Below are 24,898 nucleotides of genomic sequence, written 5' to 3'. Positions count from 1 at the left end.
CCACATGTTATACCCACACTGACACAGTCACGGTCCTTCTTGATGATTAACAATTATTTCAGTCTCTTTTACACTCATGTACTGAAGAATGACAATCTTGAATCTTGAAATTTATATTTAAGCCAAAATGGGTGGGTTTTTCAGCCGAAGAATGTGTGGTGCACATTTTTATCCGACAAATAACTTCAAAGTTGTAGCCGTGGGCGCTCATATGGGCCCCAGCTATATCTGCCTGTTTGTCAGCTACGTGGAACAGTCAATGTTCCAAGCTTACACCAGTGTCCGTCCACCACTTTTCCTATGCTACATCAACGACTGCATTAGTGCTGCTTCCTGCACCCATGTGGAGCTCACTGACTTCATCAACTTTGTCTCCAACTTCCAATCTGCCCTCAAATTTACCTGGTCCATTTCCAACACCTCCCACCTCCCCACCTTTCTTGGTCTCTCTGTCTCTATCTCTGGAGACAACTTATCTACTGATGTCTATTATAAACCCACGGGCTGTCACAGATACCCGGAGTATACCTCTTCCCACCCTGTTACCTGTAAAAACGCCATCTCCTTCTCTTAATTCCACCGTCTCTGCTGCATCTGCTCTTTGGATGAGGTTTTTCTTTCCAGAATGAAGGAGATGTCCTCCTTCTTCATAGAAAAGGGCTTCCCTTCCTCCACCATTAATGCTGCCCTCAACCAGATCGTTCCACGCACATCAGCTCTTACCCCCTCTGGTACTCCCTCTCGCCTCTCACTGGTACTCCTTCCCTCTTTGCTTTCTTCCACGGCCTTTTGTCTTCTCCAATTAGATTCTCCCTTCTCCTGCCCTGTATCTCTTTTAACAATCTACTTCCCAGCTCTATACTTCACTCCTCCCCCTCCCGGTTTTGCCTATCACCTTGTTTTTCTCACTCCCCCTCCCACCTTCTAAATCGACTCCCCATCTTTTTTTCTCCCGTCCTACTGATGGGTCTCGGCCCTAAACATCGACTGTACTCTTTTTCATAGGTGCTGCCTGGCCTGCTGAGTTCCTCCAGCATTTTATATGTGTTTTTTGGATTTCCAACATCTGCAGATCTTCTCTCGTTTCTTTCTGGATGACTTTCAGAATACAATTTCAAAGGTGAATATAATATAAAAAGTGTGCGAGATAGCTTAAGTGGAACTCCATGATTAACCACACACACTTCTTTCTTCTTTCATTCCAAATAAAGTTCCCCTGTACCTCATTCCATTGTAAAAGTGGTGGTAACAAATAGTGTACTTTATCATTGCTCACCAATGTAAAAAAGTAAATTTTCTCAAAAAGTCTACCTTGTGAGAGATTTTATAATGACTAGTTCAACTTGGAGAGCTTGCATAGAAAGACATGTTCTTACATTTTTTATTATTAAAGGATAGCGTGTTACTCTTTGCATAGGCTTTAGTAGAAAACTTGACAGTGGCATTCCTTTACATTGTGGGTCCATCGCTAGTCTCTGTCAAAATATGAGCAGAACAATATTAATTATGATATCTTGAACTTTGTAGGACAACCAAAGACACTTATTGGTCTGGTCACTTTATTCTGTGAACATGGTACAGCACAGATACAGGCCCTTCAGCCCATTATGTTGTGCTGAGGTAATTAAGATTAAGATAACGATACCTAACTAAACTAAACATTTCCACCTGCACATTGTCCACATCCTCTGTTCTCTGCACATTTATGTCCCTATCTAAGACTTTCTTAAATGCCTCTATCATTTCTGCCTCCATTATTAGCCCCATCAGTGCATTCCAGAAACCCACAATACTGTGTTTAAAATTAACTTGCCCTGCACATCTCCTTTGGACTTTCTCCGTCTCATCTTACACATGTGCCCCTAGTATGAGATATTTTGACACAGTCCCAGCCTGAAACATCCACTGTTTATTCCTCTCCATAGATGCTGCCTGACCTGCTGAGTACCTCCAGCATTTTGCGGTTGTCGCTCAAGATACTGGCTGTCAGCTCTGTCTTTGTCTGTTATAACTTTTATCAGGTCTCCTCTCAGTCTCCACCATTCCTGACAAAACAGCCCTAGTTTATCCTACCTCTTCTCAGACCACATGCCCTCTAAACTAGGCAGCATCCCGGTAAATTTCTTCTACACCTTCTCTAAAGCCTTGACATTCTTCCTGTAATGGAGTGACCAGTATTAATTGCAATACTCCAGATGCAGCCTAACTAGAGTTTTAGAAGGGCACAACATAACTTCCTGACATTTTAAATCAATTCTCGATCATTAAATGCAAGCATGCCATACACCTTTTTTTAAACCTATATAAGAATCTCTTAAATGTCCTAAATGTGTCTTCCTCTACCACCATCCCTGGCAGGACTATGTATAATAAAATCTACCTTTGATATCTTCCCTGCACTTTCCTCTAAACATCTTAAAAGTATTTCCTATTGTATTAGCCATTGCTGTCCTCATACAAAGTCTCTGGTTGTCCACTCGATCTAAACCTATCATCTTATACACCTCCATCAAGTATCCTCTCATCTTCCTTTGCTTTAGAGAAGAACCATAACTTGCTCAACCTTTCCTTAGAAATGTTCTCCAATCCTGGTAAATCTCCTCTGCACCTTCTCTAAAGCTTCCACATGTTTCCTAAAACGAGGAAACTGGAACCAAACACAATACTGAAATGTTGTCCAACCAGAGCTTTATAGAGCTGCAACATTACCCCATCGTTCTTGAAATTAATCCGCTGACTAATGAAGGGCAACACACCATCTGCCTTCATAACTACCCTATCAACTTGTGTGGCAACCTTGAGGGATCTATGAACATAAACCCCAAGATCCCTCTGTTCTTCCACACTGCTCAAAATCTTGCCATTAGCCTTGTATTCTGACTGCAAATTTGACCTTGCAAAGTGAATCACCACTCTTTTCCAGATTGAACTCCACCTCAGTCCAGCTCTGTCCCATTGTAACCTATAACCTTCTATGCTCAACACCAGCAACCTCTGTGCCATCAAAGACCGCATTAATAAATTTTGCAACAATAATATTTGACTGAAATCCAGAACTTATACTAAACGTAACCAGAAGCAAAGCAGAGATGGCATTCACTGTGCACAGTACAGGGTGAACACTTACTTTGACAAATTCCTTAAATTCGACAATCTCGTCGGTCTTTTGCTGGATGAGAGCTGCTCCGTTAAGCTGGCAGCTGCAGAATCGGATGTAGGGCTGCATGTGAGGCAACTGTGCAGTTAAAATGTCCCCAATCATTTTTACTGGCATCCTCTCCCCTGACATCTTCTTCCTTACTCGCAGTGCCCTTCAGGGAGGCGAAAACAGAAGCATTTTTGTGCACATTTCAAAGACAACACACTCTAAGACCATAAGACAGGGGAGCAGAATTAGGCTCTGCCATTCCATCATATGCTGATTTGCTTGGAGATACAGCACAGAGCGGGGCCCTCCAGCCCAATGAGCCACACCACTCAGTGACCCACCTATTTAACACTAGATGGTTTACAATAAACAGTTAATCTACTAACTGTTACGACTTTGGAATGTGGGAGGAACTCAGAGCACCCAGAGAAAACCCACACAGTCACGGATTTACTATGCCACCCAACCCCATTCCCATGGGGAGAATGTACAAAACTCCTTACAGACAGTGAAGGGAATTGAACCCTGATCTTACAGCTGCCACTGCAAAGCAACATGCTAACCGCTACACTATCGTGCCACCACAACTTGCTACTGATCTGGCTTAGAAAAAAACAACTACTTTCATTCCCAATTGTTGTATAATACAGAAGGTACTTGGAACTTGATGTTATCAGCAGTTACTGCTTTAATATAAAAGTATAATGCTCCCTAATCCATGCAGCTTCCAGGTAAATCTGCTCTGTACCCTCTCTAAAATTTCCAAATTTATTTATTTTATTTAGTGATACAGTGCGAAATACGCATATCCAGCCCTTTGAGCCGTGCTGCCCCAGCAACCCACAACCCTGATTAACCCTAACCTAATCACAGGACAATTTATAATGACCAATTAACCTACCTGATTTGTCTTTGGACTGTGGAAGGAAACAGGTTCACCTGGGCAAAACCAATGCATTCTATGGGGAAGACGTACAGAGACTCCTCACAGGACAGTGCTGGAATTGAACTCTGAACTCTGGAACGCCCCAAGCTGTAATAGCTTCACTCTAACTGCTACGCTACCATGGTGTTTGACATGCTTCCTATAATGACCAGGGTTTTATGCAGCTGCAAGAAGATAGCAAGGAACAGAAATTATTACTGTGAGAAAAGTTTCCACACCAAGGGTACCTACTTCAGCAATTTGATATTGCACATGATGAGCTCTTTCCAGTTGACGAAGATCATGGTCACCTCTTTCTCCGTCAACAGATCAGACTCAAATAATGGCTTCTGAAAGACCTAATGAACCAAACCAGATCATTAACAGCAACAGCTAATAATTCAGGGTTATAAAATCTTTCTTGTCAAGAGCAAAGGCCATTGACTAAAGCACTCTGCACTATCCAAGTATGAATTTGCTCCCATGCGTCCACTAGACACAGACAGTTGAAACATATGATTTTAAAATAATCCTCAGATAAGTTGTTCATACAAGGATCAGTACTGGGATCACTATTAATGTTAAAATGTTCCTCCACTGTTGTTTATACAGGGATCTGTACTGAGATAATTAAACATAATTTACACTCTAAATGTAGAGATGATATTAAATTGGAGGATATAACAAAGGATGAATACCATATAATAAATGCTGCATACTCAGGGCTCTTAAAGTATAACTAAAGTTCCCACCACTCCATCCAGCATCCTCTTTGACATTTTACCATCAGGCAGGAGATTCCGATGCATAACAAGAATGGTCAGAATGGGAAACTATTTCTTCACTCAGGCCTCTAGGCATCTGAACTCTCTGCTGCATCACATTCAAAGTGTCACTGGTTAATCTGTTCTGTACCCGACAATATTTAATTTATGCACTTCATGTGTAATTCATCTGTAGGTTTTATTGTTACTTTAATAAGTTATTGTGTGTTATGTATGCTACTGTGCTTTACACCCTGGTTCAGAAAAACGTTGTCTAGTTTGATGGTACACATGTACATAGTTAAATAACCGTACACTTGACTTTAGAAAAACTGGACAATAAAAATTTTGCTTCCCCCATACCTTGAGGTGTATCTTATGAATTTTGGGCTACTGCTCATGAAAATCACCATGAAATTTCCCTGTCACGCACTTCTTAAAAATAAACTTATGTTTATTATTTCAATTCATAATTCAAGTCAATTAAAATGTTGCCTACAATGTAAGCTGGAAAGTTTCCTATCTTGCCCAGGCATGCTTGGGCATGCTTAGGCATCGCGGCTGCTGTATGGCAGGACCGGTTTTAGTAATAATCATTGGGTTCTGGATTTTAAGGATGGAATTTGCTATCACCAGGCACAAAAATTTCTATGAAGAGTTTTGATATTTGAGACAGATGCTTCCCAGAATAACAGATGCCAAGATTAAGGAAAGTATTTTTGTTGGTCCACAAATCAAACAGATCATCAATGACAGGCAATTTGAAGGATTTCTCATGGGACTGGAGAAAATCACGTGGAAGGCATTCAAGGAAGTTGTTGAAATTTTTTTGGCATCTACAGAGCACCAAACTACATGCAGCTGGTTGAAAGTATGCTTCAAGCATATAAAACCATGAAATGCAACATGTCACTAAAGATTCATTTTCTGCATTCCCATTTAGACTTCTCTGCAAACCTTGGTGCTGTTAGTGACGAGCACGGTGAAAGGTTTCACCGGGACATTGCGAATGCTGGTGAATTATTGTTGGACACTTAAGTGAGAAGCCTCAGACACTGAGTACAAATGAAAATCATTAACAAAATATTTTTAAATTAGTTGAACTATTGCAAAGCATCAGGACCATTATGCAAGGAAACACATTATATTCAATAAAAGTTAATTTGTTGTTTCTCCAAATCCCTACATCATACAAATAGTCTGAAATTATATTTGTGTTCATCTTCAAGCAGTCTATCATAAACAAAAAAAAATTCTGAGGAAGCAACACTTCTGAAAAAATTTGTTGTCCAATTACTGTATTCAATTTATACTGTATCCAATAATTGTCCAATTATTGATCAATTCATTTTGGCAGATAAATGTGAAATGATACATTTTGATGGAAAAAACATGCCATTACACCTTACAAAGTAAACTACTGTTCCTCCAGCATTTTGAGTGTGTTGCTCCCCATTTTCAGCATTTGCAGAATCTCTTATATTGATATTGTTATAATTGTGTTTTTCTTGTAAAAGTTGTGTATAAATTATGTTTAATATGTTTTTCTTGTGAATATACAGTACTGTGCAAAAGTGTACATGTAAAAAGTCCTGTAGTGAGAAATTACATTAAAATCAATGAAATGAAAAGTTACTAAATATCAAAAAATTACTATAAAAAGCAGTAAACAGTGGTCTACCTGTTTTCTCCTACATGCACCCAACAACCTGCACCCCCAGTCCCAATCACCTAGCTCCTTACCCCACCTCTATTTGCTCATCACTGACACATTCCTCCCACTGGGTCCCTTCACCTCCCTTATTTGGTTCTACACTCCTCCTCGCATTCCTATCAGCTTCCACTGTCTTCAGCCCTTTGTTGCCTCCACCTATCACCTCCCAGCCTCTGTCACTATTTCCATCACACCACCGCCATCCACCCCAATCTGCAAATCTTTCCTTCTCACCTGGATCCACCTATTACGTGCCAGCTCTTGCCTCACCCCTTTATACTGTTTTCTACCTTACTCTTTCAGTACATAAGTCTTAATCTGAGACACCAGATGTCCATTTCCCTCCACAGATGCTGCATGACCTGCTGAATTCTTCCAGTAGTTTTGCTCCAGATTCCAGTGTTCTGCTCATTTTATAATATATATTTAAATATACATATTTCTTATTGTAATTTGTATTCTTTTAAAGATTGCGCTGTACCGCTGCTGCAAAACAGCAAATTTCATGGCATCTGCCAGTGATATTAAACCTAATCCTGATTCATCACGGTAAGTTAGCGTGTTGTATGATGGAGACTGATGCCCATCCAACCTTGTGAACGTCTAGGGATATGTTTGAAAATGTGCCTCCAATTGCCCTCAGAGCTTTCCCTTACCTCAGTGACAAGCTGCAGATCACTCACGTAGTTTTCCTCTGTCACGATGAGCTCATGGATGTAACCCTGCCGCTTCCGCTCGGATGGCGTTAGCATATCCAATAAATGCAAGTCAGCACACCCTACACAGAAGAGGGGGAGACTAAATAATATATATCACTCAACATTCCAACGTATGCAGTTTCACACACTGAGGAACACAAGTGCACAGAAATATACTGAAACCACCCCATCTGGTACCAGCAATCATTCCACGGTCAAAGTCGCTTAGATCACATTTCTTCCCCATTCTGATGTTTGGTCTGAACAACAACTAAACCTCTTGACCATGTCTGCATGCTTTTATGAACTGAATTGCTGCCATGTGATTAGCTGATAAAATATTTGCATTAATGAGATGTACAGGAGTACTGAATAAAGAGGTCACTGAGGTCTCACACACTGAGGGTCCTAAGTACACAGAAAGAACCCATACCCATACCAATACCATTACAGCCAACCCACTGGTCTCAACTGAAAGTTTGAATGATTATTATAAAAATGAAATTTTACAGACAGAATTAAAGAGAATTATGATATCAGAATAAATTTGCTGGAATCTTAATTATACATTATTTCTGACAATTTCGTAGCTTGCAGTGAACAGGTGCAGTGTGTAAAGTTACCTGTTGTCATGTTGAAGAATCTTAAACTTTGCCAAGATCAACAGACATCCAACTTATTAGTTAGAGTCACACTGTACAATGGTGCATTGATTTGCAAAACTATTAAATAAATGAGGACTAACTCAATCCCTTGATCAGGCTATTATTTTAGGTCTCATGCATAAGCCAAATTAAGCCATTAACTGTGGCTTCGAATGCAGAAAACATACCTACCTCAGGAATCAGAGACTTATACCTGACACAAAGATTGAGTCAGTTCTGATCTACTAGCAGAGATACTGCTAGTATAGCTGCTGCTAGGGTCCCCAACATAGATGCCAAAAACACCCTTAGCCATGGGTGAGGTGCCAGAGGATTGGAGGATAGTTAATGATGTCCATTGTTTAAGAAAAGGCTCAAAGAATAAGCCACATTATTATAGGCCGGTGAGCCTGACATCAGTAGTGGTAAAGTGATTGAAAGGTATTCTAAGGGATCAGATACAAAAGTGTTTGGATAGACAGGGATAGTCAACATGGCTTTGTGCATGTCAAATCAAACTTATAGAGCTTTTTGAGGAATTTACTAGGAAGGTTGATAAAGGTAAGGCAGTGGATGTTGTCTGCATGGACTTTAGCACAACCTGCATTGGGAGGCTGGTCAAGAAGGTTCAGTCAAGATGAGATAACAAATTGAATTAAACATTGGCTTGGCAGGAGGAACCGAAGAATGGTAGTAAATGGACACCTCTCTGACTGGAGGCCTGTGACTTGTAGTGTCCCGCAGTGATCAGTCCTGGGTCTGTCGCCATTGATCACCTATATCAATGATCTGGATGATAATGGGGTTAACAGGATCAGCAAATTTGCAGATGACACCAGGACTGGGGATGTAGTGGACAGTGAGGAAGACTGTTGTGGCTTGCAGCAGGATCTGATCCAGCTGGAAAAATGGACTGAAAAATGGCAGATGGAATTTAATGCAGGCAAGTGTGAGGTGTTGTAATTTGGGAGGCCTAGCCAGGGTAAGTCTTACACGGTGAGCAGTGGACTACCAAGGAGTGCAGTAGAACAGAGGGATCTGAGAATACAGATCCATAATTCATTGAAAGTACAGGTAGATAGGGTCGATCGGAAAGCTTTTGCCACACTGGTTTTCCCAGATCAATGCATTAAGTACAGGAGTCGGTGTGCTATGTTGAAGTTGTATAAGATGTTGATGAAGCCTAATTTGGAGTATTGTGTACAGTTTTGGTCAACTACCTACAGAAAAGATGTAAATAAGGTTGCAAGAGTGCAGAGAAAATTTACAAGGATGCTGCCAATACTTGAGGACCTGAGTTATTGGGAAAGGTTGAATAGGTTAGGACTTTATTTCCCAGAACATAGAAGATTGTGGGGAGATTTGATAGAGGTATACAAAATTATGAGGGGTATAGATAGGACAAATGCAAGAAGGCTTTTTCCACTGAGGTTGGATAAGACTACAACTAGAGGTCATGGGTGAAGGGTGAAAAGTGAAGTATTTAAGGGGAACATGAGGGGGAACTTCTTCACTCAGAGAGTGGTGAGAGTGGGGAATGAGCTGCCAGTGCCAGTGGTGGATGCATGTTTGATAGCAATATTTACGAGAAGTTTGGATAAGTACATGGATGGGAGGGGCATGGAGGGCTATGGTCTAGGTGTGGGTGAATAGGACTAAGCAGAATGAGAGTTTCGCACAGACTAGATTGGCTGAAGGGCCAGTTACTCAATATAGTACTCAATGACTAGAAAAATATTGATATAGCTTAATGCAACAAAACACAAACAAACACTGAGGTTCATAGGTAGAAGGATAAAATTAAATACAGGTCACTTTAAATGCACAGGGCTTGGTTAGACAACATTTCATACAATTATTTATTTTCTAAAATAAAGGTACAAGGATGCAAAATTAATTTCCTGCCATGATACCAGATTCATGGTAACATCAACCAGAACAGATTTTAGACATCTGGCAATCTATCCTTCTAGAAAGATACAATGAAGGGTTCAGCTAGTAGAAGACCTTTGGATGATGAAAGTGTTCAATAAGGTTGAACCAGAGTTGATGCTTTCCATTGCGGGTTAGACATGAACCACATATCATGAAAATAAGATAGCCTGGAATAAATCCTGCAGTAACTTCTGAAGAAACTTCTTTACCTGGAGAATGGGTTCCCAACCTTTTTTATGCCATGGACCACTACCATTAACTGAGGGGTCCAAGGACCCCAGGTTGAGAACCCATGACTTGGAGAGTGATTAGCACATGGAACATTCTCATAAATGTTTTGCATAGATACAATTAAGGAGAAATAAAGGCAAGAGGGATCTACAGCTGTAGCTCATATTATGGTTCTTCATGGGCATTGTGTTCTCACTCACACACTTGCTTAGCAGCCTAGTGTTTCAATATTTCTAGGTGCAGCCTGGAAGATGTGCGCCTCTGGGCTGCGGCCCCATTTCTTCACCAATTTTGCCATCTGAAGCGTTGCGGAAGATTGAAAAATCAAGACAGCAAGTAATGTACGTTGTTGTCGAAAGAAGGCCCACACGCTCAAGCAATCTTTCCCTGTCTCTCTCTTAATCGATTGTGAGGAGAGTCTGCTGGTCCTCAACTCAGACAAATGACGAGGCACTTATAACACTGAAACAGCATGGCCGTTGCAAGAGCGATATCTCTCTCTCCCTTGCTATGGAAAGAGAGGAGAGAGCCTGTCTGAGATGTTGAAGTGTTGGATAGACAGTAGTTTTTGATGGCCTCTAGAACATGGTCTCTGGGGGCTTTACTATTGCTTGCATGGTGGGGGCAGGGGAATTGATGCTTTGCTGGAGCAAGTGGGGGAAGGGGTGGGGGGGGAATTGATGCTTTGCTGGAGCAAGTGGGGGAAGGGGTGGGGGGGAATTGATGCTTTGCTGGAGCAAGTGGGGGAAGGGGTGGGGGGAATTGATGCTTTGCTGGAGCAAGTGGGGGAAGGGGTGGGGAATTGATGCTTTGCTGGAGCAAGTGGGGGAAGGGGTGGGGGGAATTGATGCTTTGCTGGAGCAAGTGAGGGAAGGGGTGGGGGGAATTGATGCTTTGCTGGAGCAAGTGGGGGGAAGGGGTGGGGGGGAATTGATGCTTTGCTGGAGCAAGTGAGGGAAGGGGTGGGGGGAATTGATGCTTTGCTGGAGCAAGTGGGGGAGGGGTGGGGGATTGATACTTTGCTGGAGCAAGTGGGGGGAAGGGGTGGGGGGGAATTGATGCTTTGCTGGAGCAAGTGAGGGAAGGGGTGGGGGGAATTGATGCTTTCCTGGAGCAAGTGGGGGAAGGTGTGGGGGGATTGATGCTTTGCTGCTGGTTGTGCATGGTAGAGGGAGGGGGGCTTTGGGGTTCTAATGTTTTCTGTCAATCATTCTTTGGGTTTTTTCTGTTTTGTGAATGTCTGTGAAGAGTAAGGATTTCAGATTGTATACCATATACATTCTCTGATATTAAATTGAATCCTTGAATACACTGATCAAATGCAGGAGTGACACTGTCTGGACACATTGAGCTGAATGTCATTTCTGCGCTGTAAGTACAAGGTATCCAGACTCAGCAATTATCCCCATTTATTTATGTTGACATTTTCTACATGCAAGTACAACAATTTAGGCTCTATGAGCAATATTCTTTTGCAATTTCTCTGAGAAAGCTCATTAGAAACACCACATGGCAAAAGCATGTTTACCCAAGAAAGTCTGCAGAAGAAACACATTTAACAGTTTTCCATTGATTTTGGTGTCATGTGTTTAACTTCCTTAGTGACAGCTACCAAGAAATTATAATAGCTTCCATTAATTATTTTAACCAATGTACTCCTGATGAGGTTCTTTTTCAGGATATTCTGCGAGACTAACGAAGTCAAAGACTGTCGATACTGGACTCGGAGCTGAAAATGTTTAAATATATTATATGACTTGAAATTTTATCTCACTTAAACTTAAGATGTAAACATACTGTCCACATGTTATTTCCCGATATGTAACCATAGAACACGACAGCAGAATTAGGCCGTTTGGCCCATCAAGAATGCTTTGCCATTCCATCATGGCTGATTTATTATCCCTCTCAACTCCATTATTCTGCATTCTCCCCGTAACCTTTGCCACCCTTACTCATCAAAAACCCAACGACCTCCACTTTAAATATACCCAATGACTTGGCCTCCATGGTCGTCTGTGGCAAAGAATTCCACCGATTCACCAACCTCAGGCTAAAGAAATTCCTTTTTAGTCTGAAAGGTATATCCTTCTGACAAATAAACTCTTCTTGCGTTTGCAGCTGGGTACAGGTATTGATTTGACTTGACATTATATACAACCTGACTAGACAAGTCAGCATCATCCCTGACAAAGATGGCAGAGTTTGTCATCAAAACATCGGTTAAAATTGATACCTGTACCCTGCTAAGAACCCAAGAAGAGTTTATTCATCAAATACACCAGGAAAGCACTAGATCCTTTTCCATATATCCTTCTACTCTGGATCCTCTGCCCTCTGTTCATAGATTCTCCCATGTCACCTCCACTCCCCACCCACACTCTATTTAATTTATTTTATTTTAAAGCTACAGCACTGTAACAGCCCTTTCTGGCTCAATGAGCCCGCTTCATCCAATTAAACCCACGCAACCAACTAACTTACAAACCTGTATGTTTTTGGAATATGGAAGGAAACCAGAGCACGTGGCAGAAACCCACAAAGTCATGGGGAGAACGTGCAAACTCCTTACAGATTGTGCCAGCAAATTAACCCAGGTCAGTGATGCTGTAATAGTGTTATGCTAACTGCTATACTACCTCTACCTTGGCCTTTCAGAGGGTTTCAATGAGATTCCCCCTAGTGAAATCATGAAGGATCCCACCCACCTTGCTCATGAACTGTTTGTCCCATTCTCTCCAGGAAGGAAGTTACGTAGCATCCATACCAGGACTACCAGACAAGGAAACAGATACCTTCCCCAAGCAGTAAGGCTGATCAACACCTCCAACCATCATGACTATTTCATCATTTCCGGTATAGTGTCAATTTATGGACATACAATCAATCTATATAAACTATTTCACATATTTATATTTATTGTATTATTTAAGTTTTTTTGCGCTGCATTGTATTTGGAGTAACAATGACTTTTTCTCCTTTACACTTGTGCACCGGAAATGACAGTGAACAAACATGAACTTGAACAACTGTTTAGTGATGTCATTGGCAGTGTCTGAAGTGCCTGATTTGGCAAATTCAATCTCTTAAGGTTAAGGCAATCTCTCTTTCCCAGCACTGTCATCTTCATTGATTTACAATGGCTTTCCATTCTTAAACACAATGAACTTACATCTCCACAGCTCTCCATTCAATATGATTTTTGCATCCTTTCTCACCTACTTCAGTCTACCAACTCTTGCACGTATCTTAGCCTTGCAGGCATTCTTTGTAGCCCTTTCACCAGCCTCAGTCATACACTATATGACTGCATATCTCTTCCTCCTTTTGCATCTCAACCAATTTTCAAAAAAACCTTCATAAAACTCCTCTTTTTGGATTATCTTTCAAGACAACCCGTTCCTTTAATAAGTTTGTCTCGAGCGTGAGGAATGTTTTCCACTTTAAAGATTTCACTTAATCAAATTATAGCCAGCAAGCACTTTATAAATTCAAATAATCCCTGGTAACAGCAAAGGATAAAACTGGAGCAGAGACCTCGAGCACAATATAACACAGCAAATCGGTCTGCATCTGTGGAGGGGAATAAGCAGCTGACATTTGAATACAGTCTCATCCGGAAACATCAATTGCTTATTCCTCTCCATCGATGTAGCCTGACCTGCTGAGTTCCTCCAGCATTTTGTCTGACTGCTCAAGATTTCCAGCATCTACAAGGTGGAGACCTCAAAGGGTAAAAACATAAGGAGGTACAAAATAATGGAAGGATTTCAAAGCAGCAACAATTCAAGCAGACAAGTGAAGATGTCAATTAATCCACAGTGTTTTAAAATATGTTTCAGATTAAGAAAAACATTTCTCAGCTTTAATAAATGCTCAAAATTATTGGGAAAGTAGAACCAGTCCTAGCTCATGAAGGGCAAGTTGAGTTAAACCTCGCTGTCAAAAACAGATTCATTGACTTACCTCTGCAGACAACTCAGCCACAAAAAGTCAACTTAGCACAAGTGACTTAATACATTACTGTACTTACGACTGTTTATTGGGTGAAGGATTTATTAAGTAACTTCACTCATTTCTATTAGATTTTAGACTTTGCTGTAATTAATACTCAATAGCGACCTATGATCATTTATAGCGATGTATAATACTTGTCTGTGGCCAAGGACTGGAGGCCTAGAGGCTGCTTGTCCTGGAGTTGGAGGCGTGTGTGTGTGAGGGGACGGTAGGGTGGGAAAGGGGCTTGCTTTGATGTTGTTGCTGCTTCTGTTATTCTGTGTTGTATGTTATATTGTGTTGAATCTTGTGGGCATGCTATGTTGTTGCTGGAATGTGAGGGCTTCCTCCAGCACATCCTACAGTGTGTTGACTGTCAACACAAAAGACACATTTCACTGTATGTTTCCATGTACATGATAAATAAATCTGAATTACTTGTGTAATATTGACCATTCTTTCAAAATAACTCTGCTCATAGAATTGCTGCTCGACTATGAGAAGTCTGACTGTGTTAATTCACTCAGTTTTCAGCTATTTGTACATGTACTTTACTCTATGACTTTTTATTCAAATGTTTTAATCAGTGCAAACACGGTGCACCACAAGGGCTTACGATCTGAGTTTGAGATCATACAACAGGGTCAGGACAGGCCCCTCATCCCTACAGCCTTTCAATAAGATCAAGGCTGATTAGATCTTGGCCTCAGCTCCACTTTTCTGCCTGTCCCCCCAAAGTCTTGATTCAATTCTGCACCAAAAAATAGTCTGTCTCAATGTTGAGTATTTTCAGTGAATCAGTCCCCCTAGTATTCTGGGTAGGAAAATCCAAAGTTTCACTACCTGCTGAGAAGAAATTCCTCCTGTCATGGGGTTTATTTAAAGCAGCAGTTGACAGGTTCTTGATCAGTAAGGCTCTCAAAGGTAACGGGGAGAAAGCAAGAGAATGGAGTTGAGAGGGATAATAAAAACAGCCATGATTGCACGGTCCTCTTCTGCTGCTATATTGTATGGTCTGTTGCTATCTTAAATGAGCAACCCCTTGTTCAGAAACAATGCCCATTGTTCTAGACTCTGACATGACAGGGAAACATGGTCAGTCTTGACGTTGTCGAAAGGATCGCATCTCACACAATGAGCACAGGTCCAACCTGCTTGAGTTGTCTTCATAAGACAATCTCTTCATTTTAGGAATACACTGGATCAACCTTTTCAAAGTTTAAATGTATCATTAAAGTCCATATATATCCCCATATCCTACCCTGAGATTAATTTTCTTGCAGGCATTCACAGTAGAACAAAGAAATACAATAGAATCAATGAAAACCTGACAACTACTAAATAAACAAACAAACAAATAATATTGAGAGCGTGAGTTGTAGAGTCCTTGTGAGTCCATAATTTGTGGAATCAGTTCAGTGTTAAGGTGAGTGAAGTTATTCATGCTGGTTCAGGAGCCTGATGGTTGAAGGGTAACAACTGTTCCTGAACTCAGTGGTATGGGACCTAAGGCTCCTGTATCTCCTTCCCAATGGTAGCAGTGAGAATAGAGCATGGCCTGGATGGTGTGGTTCCTTGATTATGGCTGCTGCTTTCTCATGGCAGCACTCCTTGCAGATGTGGCTAATGGAGGGGGATGGGGGAGGTTTTTACTGTGATAGAGTCGGCTGTATCCATTACTTTTTTGTAGGCTATTCCGATACCTTTTCTATGTTTTGTAGGGTTTGTATAATACCTTCTCCAAAAGTATGCCTTAGCAAGTGTAACAGTAGAGGATTAGGACATATGTAGGGGCACAATTCCTGCATGCTTCCTCACTATCGAGACTAAAAATGGCAGTGAGTGATATGTGGAAAGAAAATCCTTCACATAATTTTTTTTTGACAATTTATATTTGAAAGAGAACAACTCCACAAGTTTAATTAAAAGTAAATAAAGAATCCTTATTATAACCTATGAGGAACTGGTGTCTTGATGAATTTCATTTATTAAAATTTACTTTAAAAACAAATGATGCATTGTTCAAGCTCAGAAATAAGTATACCAACAGCAAATCTGAAACCATGATCTATAAAGAAGGTCCCAGTCTTGAAATGGAACCTCTTTAAAAAAAACTTTTGAGAATATTGGAGACTCAAGTTGGAAAGAGCGGAAAAGGTGGTATATGACACGCTTGCCTCTATTAATCACAACATTGAGTTCAAGAGTCAGGAAGTTATATTGCAGCTTTATGAAACTCTGGTTGGGTGCATTTGGGGCACTGCATCCTATTCTGGCCATTCCAGCAAATTATAATTAGGAATGATGTGGAGGTATTGGAGAGGGTGCAGATGTTAACAGGATACTGCCTGGATTAGAGGGTATGTGCAATAAGGCGAGCATGGGCAGGCTTGGGTTGTTTTCTCTAGAGCTGATGGACGTATTACTTATAGTACAGAAGCTGAGGGGAGACTTGATAGAAGTTTATTAGATTATGGGAGGCACAGATAGAACAAACCCAGTATCTACATGTGCTGACATTGGAGAGGGCTCAAAGGAGGTTCACAAAATGATTCTGGATTGAAAGGCTTGTCATATTTGGAGTGTATGTATACTCTGGGCCTGTACTCATAGGAATGCAGAAGAATGAGGGGAGGGTCTCATTGAAATCTATTGAATGTTGAAAGGCCTAGATAGTGGATGTGGATAGGACTTTTCCTCTGGTGGGGGATTCTAGGACCAGAAGACACAGCCTCAGAATAGAGGAACATCCACTTAGAGTGGAGATGAGGAGGAATTTCTTTAGCCAGAGAGTAGTGAATCTGCAGAATTCATTGCCACAGGCATCTGTGGAGGCCAATTCATTAGATATATTTAAGGCAGAGGTTGATATATTCTTGATTAGTCAAGGCATGAAGGGATACTGGGAAGAAGGCAGGAGATTGGGACTGAGAGGGAAAAAGGATCAGCCATGATGAAATAGCAGAGCAGACTCAATGGGCCAAATTGCCCAATTATGGTCCTATATCTAACGGTCATATCTTTATACCAGAGTTTAAATATCTAACAGTACATATTTAAGGTAAGAGGTGGTAAGTTTAAAGATGTGAGGGGCAAGTTTTTTTTAAACAAAGAGCATGGTGGATGCCTGGAATGCACTACCAGTGATAGAGAAGAAAGATATGCTAGGGGTTCTCAAACAGGCTCATAAATGTGCAGAGAATGAATAACATGGAGGTAGAAGGGATTAGTTTAATTAGGTTGGCACAACATCATTACCTGAAAGACCTGTTCCTATTCTATACCATTCTATGTTCTAACCACAGAAAAAAAATGGTCAAATCAGGCAATATTAATGTTTTGCCAAAAACCTACCACAGATTACAAGTAGTGAAGAAATTGGATTTCATACTATCCCTAGATTTAGAAAGGACTTAATTAGCAGTGAATAAGAAAGGAAGTAATTAGACAAACACCTACATTTGTCAGCCCTGGCGGTCAATTGTCACATTGCAGTACACCATATAGTTACAGTGCCCACAAAAAGTATTCACCCCTCCTTGGAAGTTTTTATTGTTTTGGCAGCATTGAAACACAGTGGATTTAATCTGGCTTTTCTTCACACCAATCAGCAGAAAAAGACTCTTTCATGTCAAAGTGAAAGCAGATCTCTACAAAACACAAAATAATTGATTGCATAAGTTTTCACTCCCTTTAATATGGCACACAAATCATCACTGGTGCAGCTAACTGGTTTTAGAAGTCACATAATCAGTTAATGGAGACCTGTGTGCATTATCTGGAAGGCCCAACTGCTGGTGAGTCAGTATCCTGGCAAAAACTACACCATGAAGACAAAGGAACACTCCAAACAACTCTGCAAAGAGGTACTGAAAAGCACAAGTCAGGAGATGGATACAGGAAAATTTCCAAGTCACTGAATATCCCTTGGAGTACAGTTAAGTCAATCATCAAGAAATGGAAAGAATATGGCACAGCTGTAAATCTGCCTAGAAGGGGCTGTCCTCAAAAACTGAGTGACCGTGCAAGAAGGGGACTAGTGAGGGAGGCCACCAAGAGACCTATGACAACTCTGGAGGCGTTACAAGCTTCAATGGGAGAGACTGCACGTACAACAACTGTTGGCCAGGTGCCTCTCCAGTCGCACGTTATGGAGAGTGGCAAAGAGATAGCCACTGTTGAAAAAAAACTCACATGAAATCCCAGCTAGAGCTTGCTGGAAGCCATGTGGGAGAGTCTGAAGTCAGCTGGAGAAAGGTTTAATGGTCTAATGAAACCAAAATTGAGCTATTCATCCATCAGACTAACAGCACATATCATCAAAAACCTATCATCCCTACTATGAAGCAAGGTGGTGGCTGCATCATGCTGGGGGATGCTTCACTGCAGCAGGCCCTGGAAGGTTTGTGAGGGTAGAGGGTAAAATGAATGTAGGCAAATCCTGGCAAAAAATCTGATGCAGTCTGCAAGAGAACTATGACTTGGGAGAAGATTTTCCAGCAAGTCAATAATCCCAAGCATAGAGCCAAAGCTACACAGGAATGGCTTAAAAACAACAAAGTTAATGTCCTGGAGCAGCCAAGTCAGAGTCCAGAGCTCAATCCAATTGAGAATTTGTGGTTGGACTTGAAAAGGATTGTTCACTCACAATCCCCATGCAATCTGACAGTTTAAGCAGTTTTGTAAAGAAGATTGAGGAAATATTGCACTGTTCAGATGTGCAAAGCTTATAGAGACCTATCCACACAGACAGAAGGCGCATCTACTACATACTGACTTGAAAGGGGTGAATACTTAACGCAATCAATTATTTTAATCTTAATAATTGTAATACATTTAGACCAATTTGTAGAATATTTATTATCACTTGACATGAAAGAGTCTGTTTCTGTTGATCACTGTCAAAAAAGCCAAATTAAATCCACTGTGATTCAATGTTGTAAGACATTTAAACATAAAAACTTCCAAGGGAGTGGATACTTTTTAAATCAGCGCTGTAATATGGAAAGAATATACAACTAAAGTTATGAAACTAAGGTTGACTATGTCAAAGAAGCCAAAGGCAGGGTACTGAGCATTTCTCATTCTCATATACTTAAAAAGCATGCATATATTTTTTTACCAAAAGATCAGCTGTTTAAAAAAAGCTTAATATTTAACAGCTGTTCATCACCATTAAAATATCTGTTCATTGTGTAGTTATACATTTCTAATAGCCGGGTCAAAGCATTCCATTCAAACACAAACCATTATCTAAAAAGAGAGCAGTGTTTGACAGCCTTTAAGAGTTGGTCAAATGGTTCATTTCTGTTTGAAACCCACAAATCAGAGTGCCTGTAGACTTTGAGGTGCAGCCGTCATATTAGAAAACTGTGTAACGAAAAAATACATCTAGTGGCCACTTTATTGGGTACCTTCTGCACCTAATAGTGTAGCCATTAAGTGTATGTTTGTGGTCTTCTGCTGCTGTAGCCTATCTACTTCAAGGTTCAATGTGTTGTGCATTCAGAGGTGATCTTCTGCACACCACTGATGTAACATGTGATTGTTTGAGTTACCGTTGCCTTCCTGTCAGCTTGAAACAATCTGGCCATTCTTCTCCGAACTCTCCCATTAACAAGGCTTTTTCACCCAGAGAACTGCCACTCATTGAATGATTTTTGCTTTTTTTTTGCACCTGCATCTGTAAACTCTCAAGAGATTGCTGTGCATGAAATTCTCAAGAGATCAGCAGTAACAGAGATACTCAAACCAGCCTATCTGGCACTGATAATCATTCCATGGTCAGTCACTTAGATCACGTTTCCTCCCTGTTCTGATGTTTGGTCTGAACAACAACTGAACCTCTTGACCAGGTCTGAAAACTTCTATGCATTGAATGGCTGCCACATGATTGGCTGATTAGATTTTTGCATTCATGAGCAGGTGTACCTAATAAAGTGACCACTGAGTGTATGTCAATAAACTGTATACGATGAAAAACTGAAACCATGGCAGAAAACTCTGGAAACACCCAGCAGACCAGGCAGCATCTGTGGAGAGGGAAACAGTTAAGATTTCAGATACTATTAAAGTAGAAAAAACTGCAAAAAAAGATTTACCAGCCTGCTGCCTGGATTTTTGGGGCCCAGAGCGACAAGGGAAACTAGTGTTGACTAGACTGTAGCATCACAAGCAGAGAAAATTTGCAGCTGCTGGAAATCCAAAGCAACACACCAAAATTATGGTGGAACTCAGCAGGTCAGGCAGCATCTATGGAAAAGAGTAAACAGTTGACATTGAAGACTGAGACCCTGCTGAGCTCCTCCAGCATTTTGTGTGTGTTGCCTTGTGTAGGCTTGGACTATTACCTGGAATGTTGAAGATTGAAGGGTGATCTCACTGAGGTATAAAAGATCATGAGGGGAACAGATCAGGTGAAAAAACAATCTTTTTTTTCTCCCCAGGTAGGGTATGCTAAAGGACAAGGATTTATGATCAGAGGTGAAGATTTAAAAGCGACATCAAAAGGTGGTGTGTATTTGGAATTATGCTGCCAGAAATAGTGGTTGAGGTGGGTACATTAGTAATGTTTAAAAGTCTTCTAGGATAGCAGGGAGGGCAATGGGCCAATAATGGGTTGATGGGGTGAGCTCACTGGTCAACACAGTTGGCAAGGATGAATTGGCCAAATGGCCTGTTGTCATGCTATTGATCTTTCTAGATCAATAACTGATGTTTCTTCATTTAGTATTCAGCCTTGCTGAAAAGAGGAATGAATGGTGGAGACCAAGAGAAAGCAAATGACATGGTCTGGTTTTGACCAGGAGGGGGTGCTGATAGCTTGATAAATGCAGCTATTCCATTTGGCAGTGGAGTGGACAGGAAGGCAGGAGGCAGAAAGAAAAATAACTCGCTGGAACTGAAATACAGAACACACGCTGAAAATCTGGAACAGGAAATGTCTCCAACATATCAGCAGCAAATGTGGAGAAAGAATAAGTGAACTTAATGGGACTGGTCAGGGATCCAAAAAGGAAAAAGAAACTTAATAGCAAGTAATCTGAAACAAAGATGAAAATACTGGAACAATGGTTGATGTGAGTTCCTTTCATATCCTACAGAACATATTCCTCCCAATAGGTTTCTTACTGCACATCTTCCTTGAACAGAGAGCCAGCTCCCCTCAATATCTCAAATTTATTCTGAATATTGAACAGCTCCTCTTTGAACTCCACTCGCTCCCCTCCCCCCCAAGGAACCAGCATGGGTCCAAGTTACATCCATATTTTTCTTATCATTGTTTCAATCCTACTTAGCATCAGCCCATCTCTTTTTATATCAATGACTATATTGGTGCACATACAGAATTCATAAGTTTCATCACTGTTGAGTGCAGCTTCGACAATATGCAATTTTATTTGGTAAATCTTTGGATTTTCCTTTCCTTTTATCAACTTCTCCATCTCAGGTGACAAGAGAACAAATAATGGACTGAAGGACCCATATTGAGATATAATGTTCTATGTTCAACGCCAATTACAAACCCTTACACTTCCACAGCCATCTTGACCGGGTGCCATCAGACTCCAAATATGTCATACTGTCTCCACCTTCCCCACAATTCTCACATCCTTCTGGTGACACTTTAGAAACCATAAGACATTAAGAACAAGGAGCAGCATTAGTAGACCATTCAGCCCATCATGTCTGCTCTGCCACTCCATCATGGCTCATTTATTTTCCCTCTTAATTCCATTCCCCTATCTTTTCCCCAAACCTTTAATGCCCATACTAATCAACAACCTATCAACTTTCCAATGGTTCCAATAAGTCAATTTCCATAACCTTCCATAATCATAGACAGGATTCTCAATCACATCTGTTCTATTTCCTGTTTCTACTCTCTGCTCTCATAGGATAGGGGGCTCTTTGTCCTTACCCTTCCATCCCATCATCTCCTATGGATTATTCTCCAGAATATCCACACCTCTAATGAGATACCACCACCAGAAGAGACAACTTCCTCTTCACACTCTCTTCAGTGTTCAATTATTTCTTCCCCCTCTAATTCTCAAAGAGTTCACTCATTTCACTTGTCACAACACTTCCCTATACAACAGCTCAAGATGCAAGACCCGGCCCTTTATAGCACTATAAAATCCTGGTTTGAGCACACTTGGGAGTATTGTGTTCAGTTCCTGTCACCTTATTATAGAAAGGCTATGTATGGAAGCTTTAGATGGGTTGCAAAGAAGTTTTACAAAAATGTTGTCTAGATTAGAGAACATGTCTATGAGGATTGGTTGAGCAAACTAGGGCTTTTCTCTTTGGAGCAAAGGGATGAGGGGAGACGTGATAGAGGTGTAGGAGATGCCGGGTACTTCTTCCTAGGGCATAAATGGCTAACATAAGAGAGCATAATTTTAAGATGATTGGAGAAAAGTATGGGGGGGTTGTCAGAGGTCAAGTTTCTTTTAATACAGAGCAGTGGGTGCAGAGAACACAGAGTGGGTGGGATGGTGATAGAAGCAGATACATTTGGGACATTCAAGAAACTGTTAAATGGATGATAGAGGGGAGGAGGGAAGGGTTAAATTGAAAGGTTAAAAGGGTCGGCACAACATTGTGGGCCTAAGGGCCTGCACTGCATTATAACGTTCAATGTTTACCTCTTTTGTCCCTACCATCATGGACCAAAATATTGCTCTCAGGGGAAACAACAACCCATTTGAATTTTGTTCAGTGTCCTGCTTTTTTGTGCTCCAGGTATAGGAGAAAGAAAGCAGACTGCACAACATCTCTCCTCTGTCCTCAGGGCGACCCAAAACTCTTGGCTGCCGGTGATTTAAGTTCACGATCCTGTTCTGCTCTTCATTTTCAAGACATTTGCGCTGTTCAACAAAGCCCAGTGCAAGACTAAGAAACTAGATCTCATTTTCTATTTAGGCACACATCAACCCTTGGAGCTCAATAGTTCTAGAGAAGCAGCCTTTTCAGTTGGACTTGGACCTAGTCAGTTCTATTATGCTGGGGTGATCAGCTGGTCAGAAGATCAATGGGGAGGAAGGCAGGAACTGGCTGTTCAAGTTGGTGACCTTTCATGGTGGGGCTCATCAAACCTGCATGCTAGCTTTCTGCCTCTGCCCACAGATGCTATTGGGCTCCAGTACGTTGTGTTTTTTTCCCCATATTGGGCTTCCAGATTTCTGATTTTCAGTCTTTGGCTAGTTCTGAAACAATTCACTTTCAGCCCTCTGCAGATGCTGCCCATTCTCATTTATTTCAGAGTTCCATCAACCACTGTTTCCTGCATCTCCCTGTCATCAATTCTTGTCCTTATCCACGTCCCCCTTTTACTTAGAAAGATTAGCAACTATTATCCCATCTTCAACACTTTTTCCTTTTTGACACCAAACTAAAGTATCTGTTTTCTCTTGGTCACATGTCCTCCCCATTTCAACCCATCCTCTGCAAGTTTAAACATGCTTGTTTTCTAAGTCTTCCCCAACTCTGGAATCATAACTTCCACTCTCCACAGATGCTGACCATCTGTTGAATTTTTCTAGAAGTTTGTTGTTTTCATAACAGTATACAGAGACCTGCACATTTGTGAAACAAATGTTACTAAACTGCAAGTTTAATTTTTTTTTTATTTACACAGAGTGGTGGGTGCGTGGAATAACCTGCCAGGGGTGGTGGTAGAGGCAGATACAGCAGGGGAACCTAAGAAACTCTTAGATAGGCACATGGTTGGTAGAAAAATACAGCATCATGTAGGAGGGAAGTATGAGATTGATCTTAGTGTAGGTTAAAAGGTTGGCAGAACATCATCACCAAAGGACCTGTAGTATACCATGCTCTATACTAAATGCTGTATTGCTACTGCTGGTTACTCATTCTTTTACTGTGTAATAAATCCCGTTCTGATTTAGAGCCTAAATTAAAGCCAAATACAAACAAGATAAAGATTAAGGGGTTTGTTTACTCTCTGGGCACACCATTCCAAGATAAAACCATTCTGGACAGGAGTCAGTGGGGTAGGGGATTATTAAACCACCCCAAACCGAAGCATACAAGCAAAATGCTGGAGGAACTCAGCAGGTCAGCCAAGTATTTATGGAAGGGAAGTAATGTTTCAGCAGAGACCCTTTATCAGGACCAGAAGGAAAGGGACAGACACCCAGAATAAGAGGGATGGTGTGTGGAGAGGGTTGAAGTAAGAAGCTGGGAGGGGATATGTGGAAGAGGTAAAGATGGAAGGAGGAGGAATCTTTTAGGAGAAGAGAGTGGATCATAGAAGAATGGGAAGGAGGAGGTGGAACCAGAGGGAGGTGATGAGCAGGTAAGGAAAAGAGAAGAGGTGTGAGAGTAACCAGAATAAGGGATGGAAAATTTGAGAAGGATTGTGGAAATAAGGGATCAAAATTACCATCAGGACGCCATCCGGAAAGAATATGAGGCATTGCTTCTTGAACTGAGCTTGGACTCATAATGGCAGTAGAGGACATCATGAACTGATATGTCAAATTGAAATGGGTCGCCACTGTGAGATCCTGCCTTTTGCGGTAGACAGAGCAAAGGTACTTGACAATGCGGTGCCACAATCTGCATCAGGTCTCAGTGAAGTAGAGGCTGCTGCACTGAGAGTTCCAGATACAGTCGATGACCTCGACAGGCTAGCAGCTGGGGTGTCATCTCACATGGAAGGACTGCTTGGGGCCCTGAATAGCATCGAAGGAGGTGGTGTAGCACTTGGACCTGCTTGTAGAAAAATGTGCCAGGCGAAAGATCAATGGGGAGGGTCAAGTGGTCAATGGAGTCACATAGAGAATGATCCCTACTGAACTGAAGTTAACCTTGC

At 41.2% G+C, this 24,898-nt stretch overlaps 1 protein-coding gene across 1 annotated transcript in view; it reads right to left on the bottom strand.

Annotated features, from left to right (window-relative positions):
- Positions 1-24,898, bottom strand: part of itsn1 (intersectin 1 (SH3 domain protein)) — a 225,592-nt gene that overhangs the window by 41,579 nt on the left and 159,115 nt on the right. The window contains exons 31-34 of the mRNA XM_059968863.1: positions 7,208-7,329; positions 4,326-4,432; positions 3,128-3,311; positions 1,377-1,475 (exon numbers count right to left, since the gene is read on the bottom strand). Coding sequence (XP_059824846.1) covers positions 1,377-1,475; positions 3,128-3,311; positions 4,326-4,432; positions 7,208-7,329 — 512 coding nt within the window. The remainder of the gene's footprint in view (positions 1-1,376; positions 1,476-3,127; positions 3,312-4,325; positions 4,433-7,207; positions 7,330-24,898) is intronic.

The sequence above is a fragment of the Hypanus sabinus genome, chromosome 4 (assembly GCF_030144855.1).
Source record: "Hypanus sabinus isolate sHypSab1 chromosome 4, sHypSab1.hap1, whole genome shotgun sequence".
Taxonomy (NCBI): Eukaryota; Metazoa; Chordata; class Chondrichthyes; order Myliobatiformes; family Dasyatidae; genus Hypanus; species Hypanus sabinus.
Note: the sequence above shows the minus strand (reverse complement) of the source record. Positions and strands in the feature narration are given on the sequence as shown.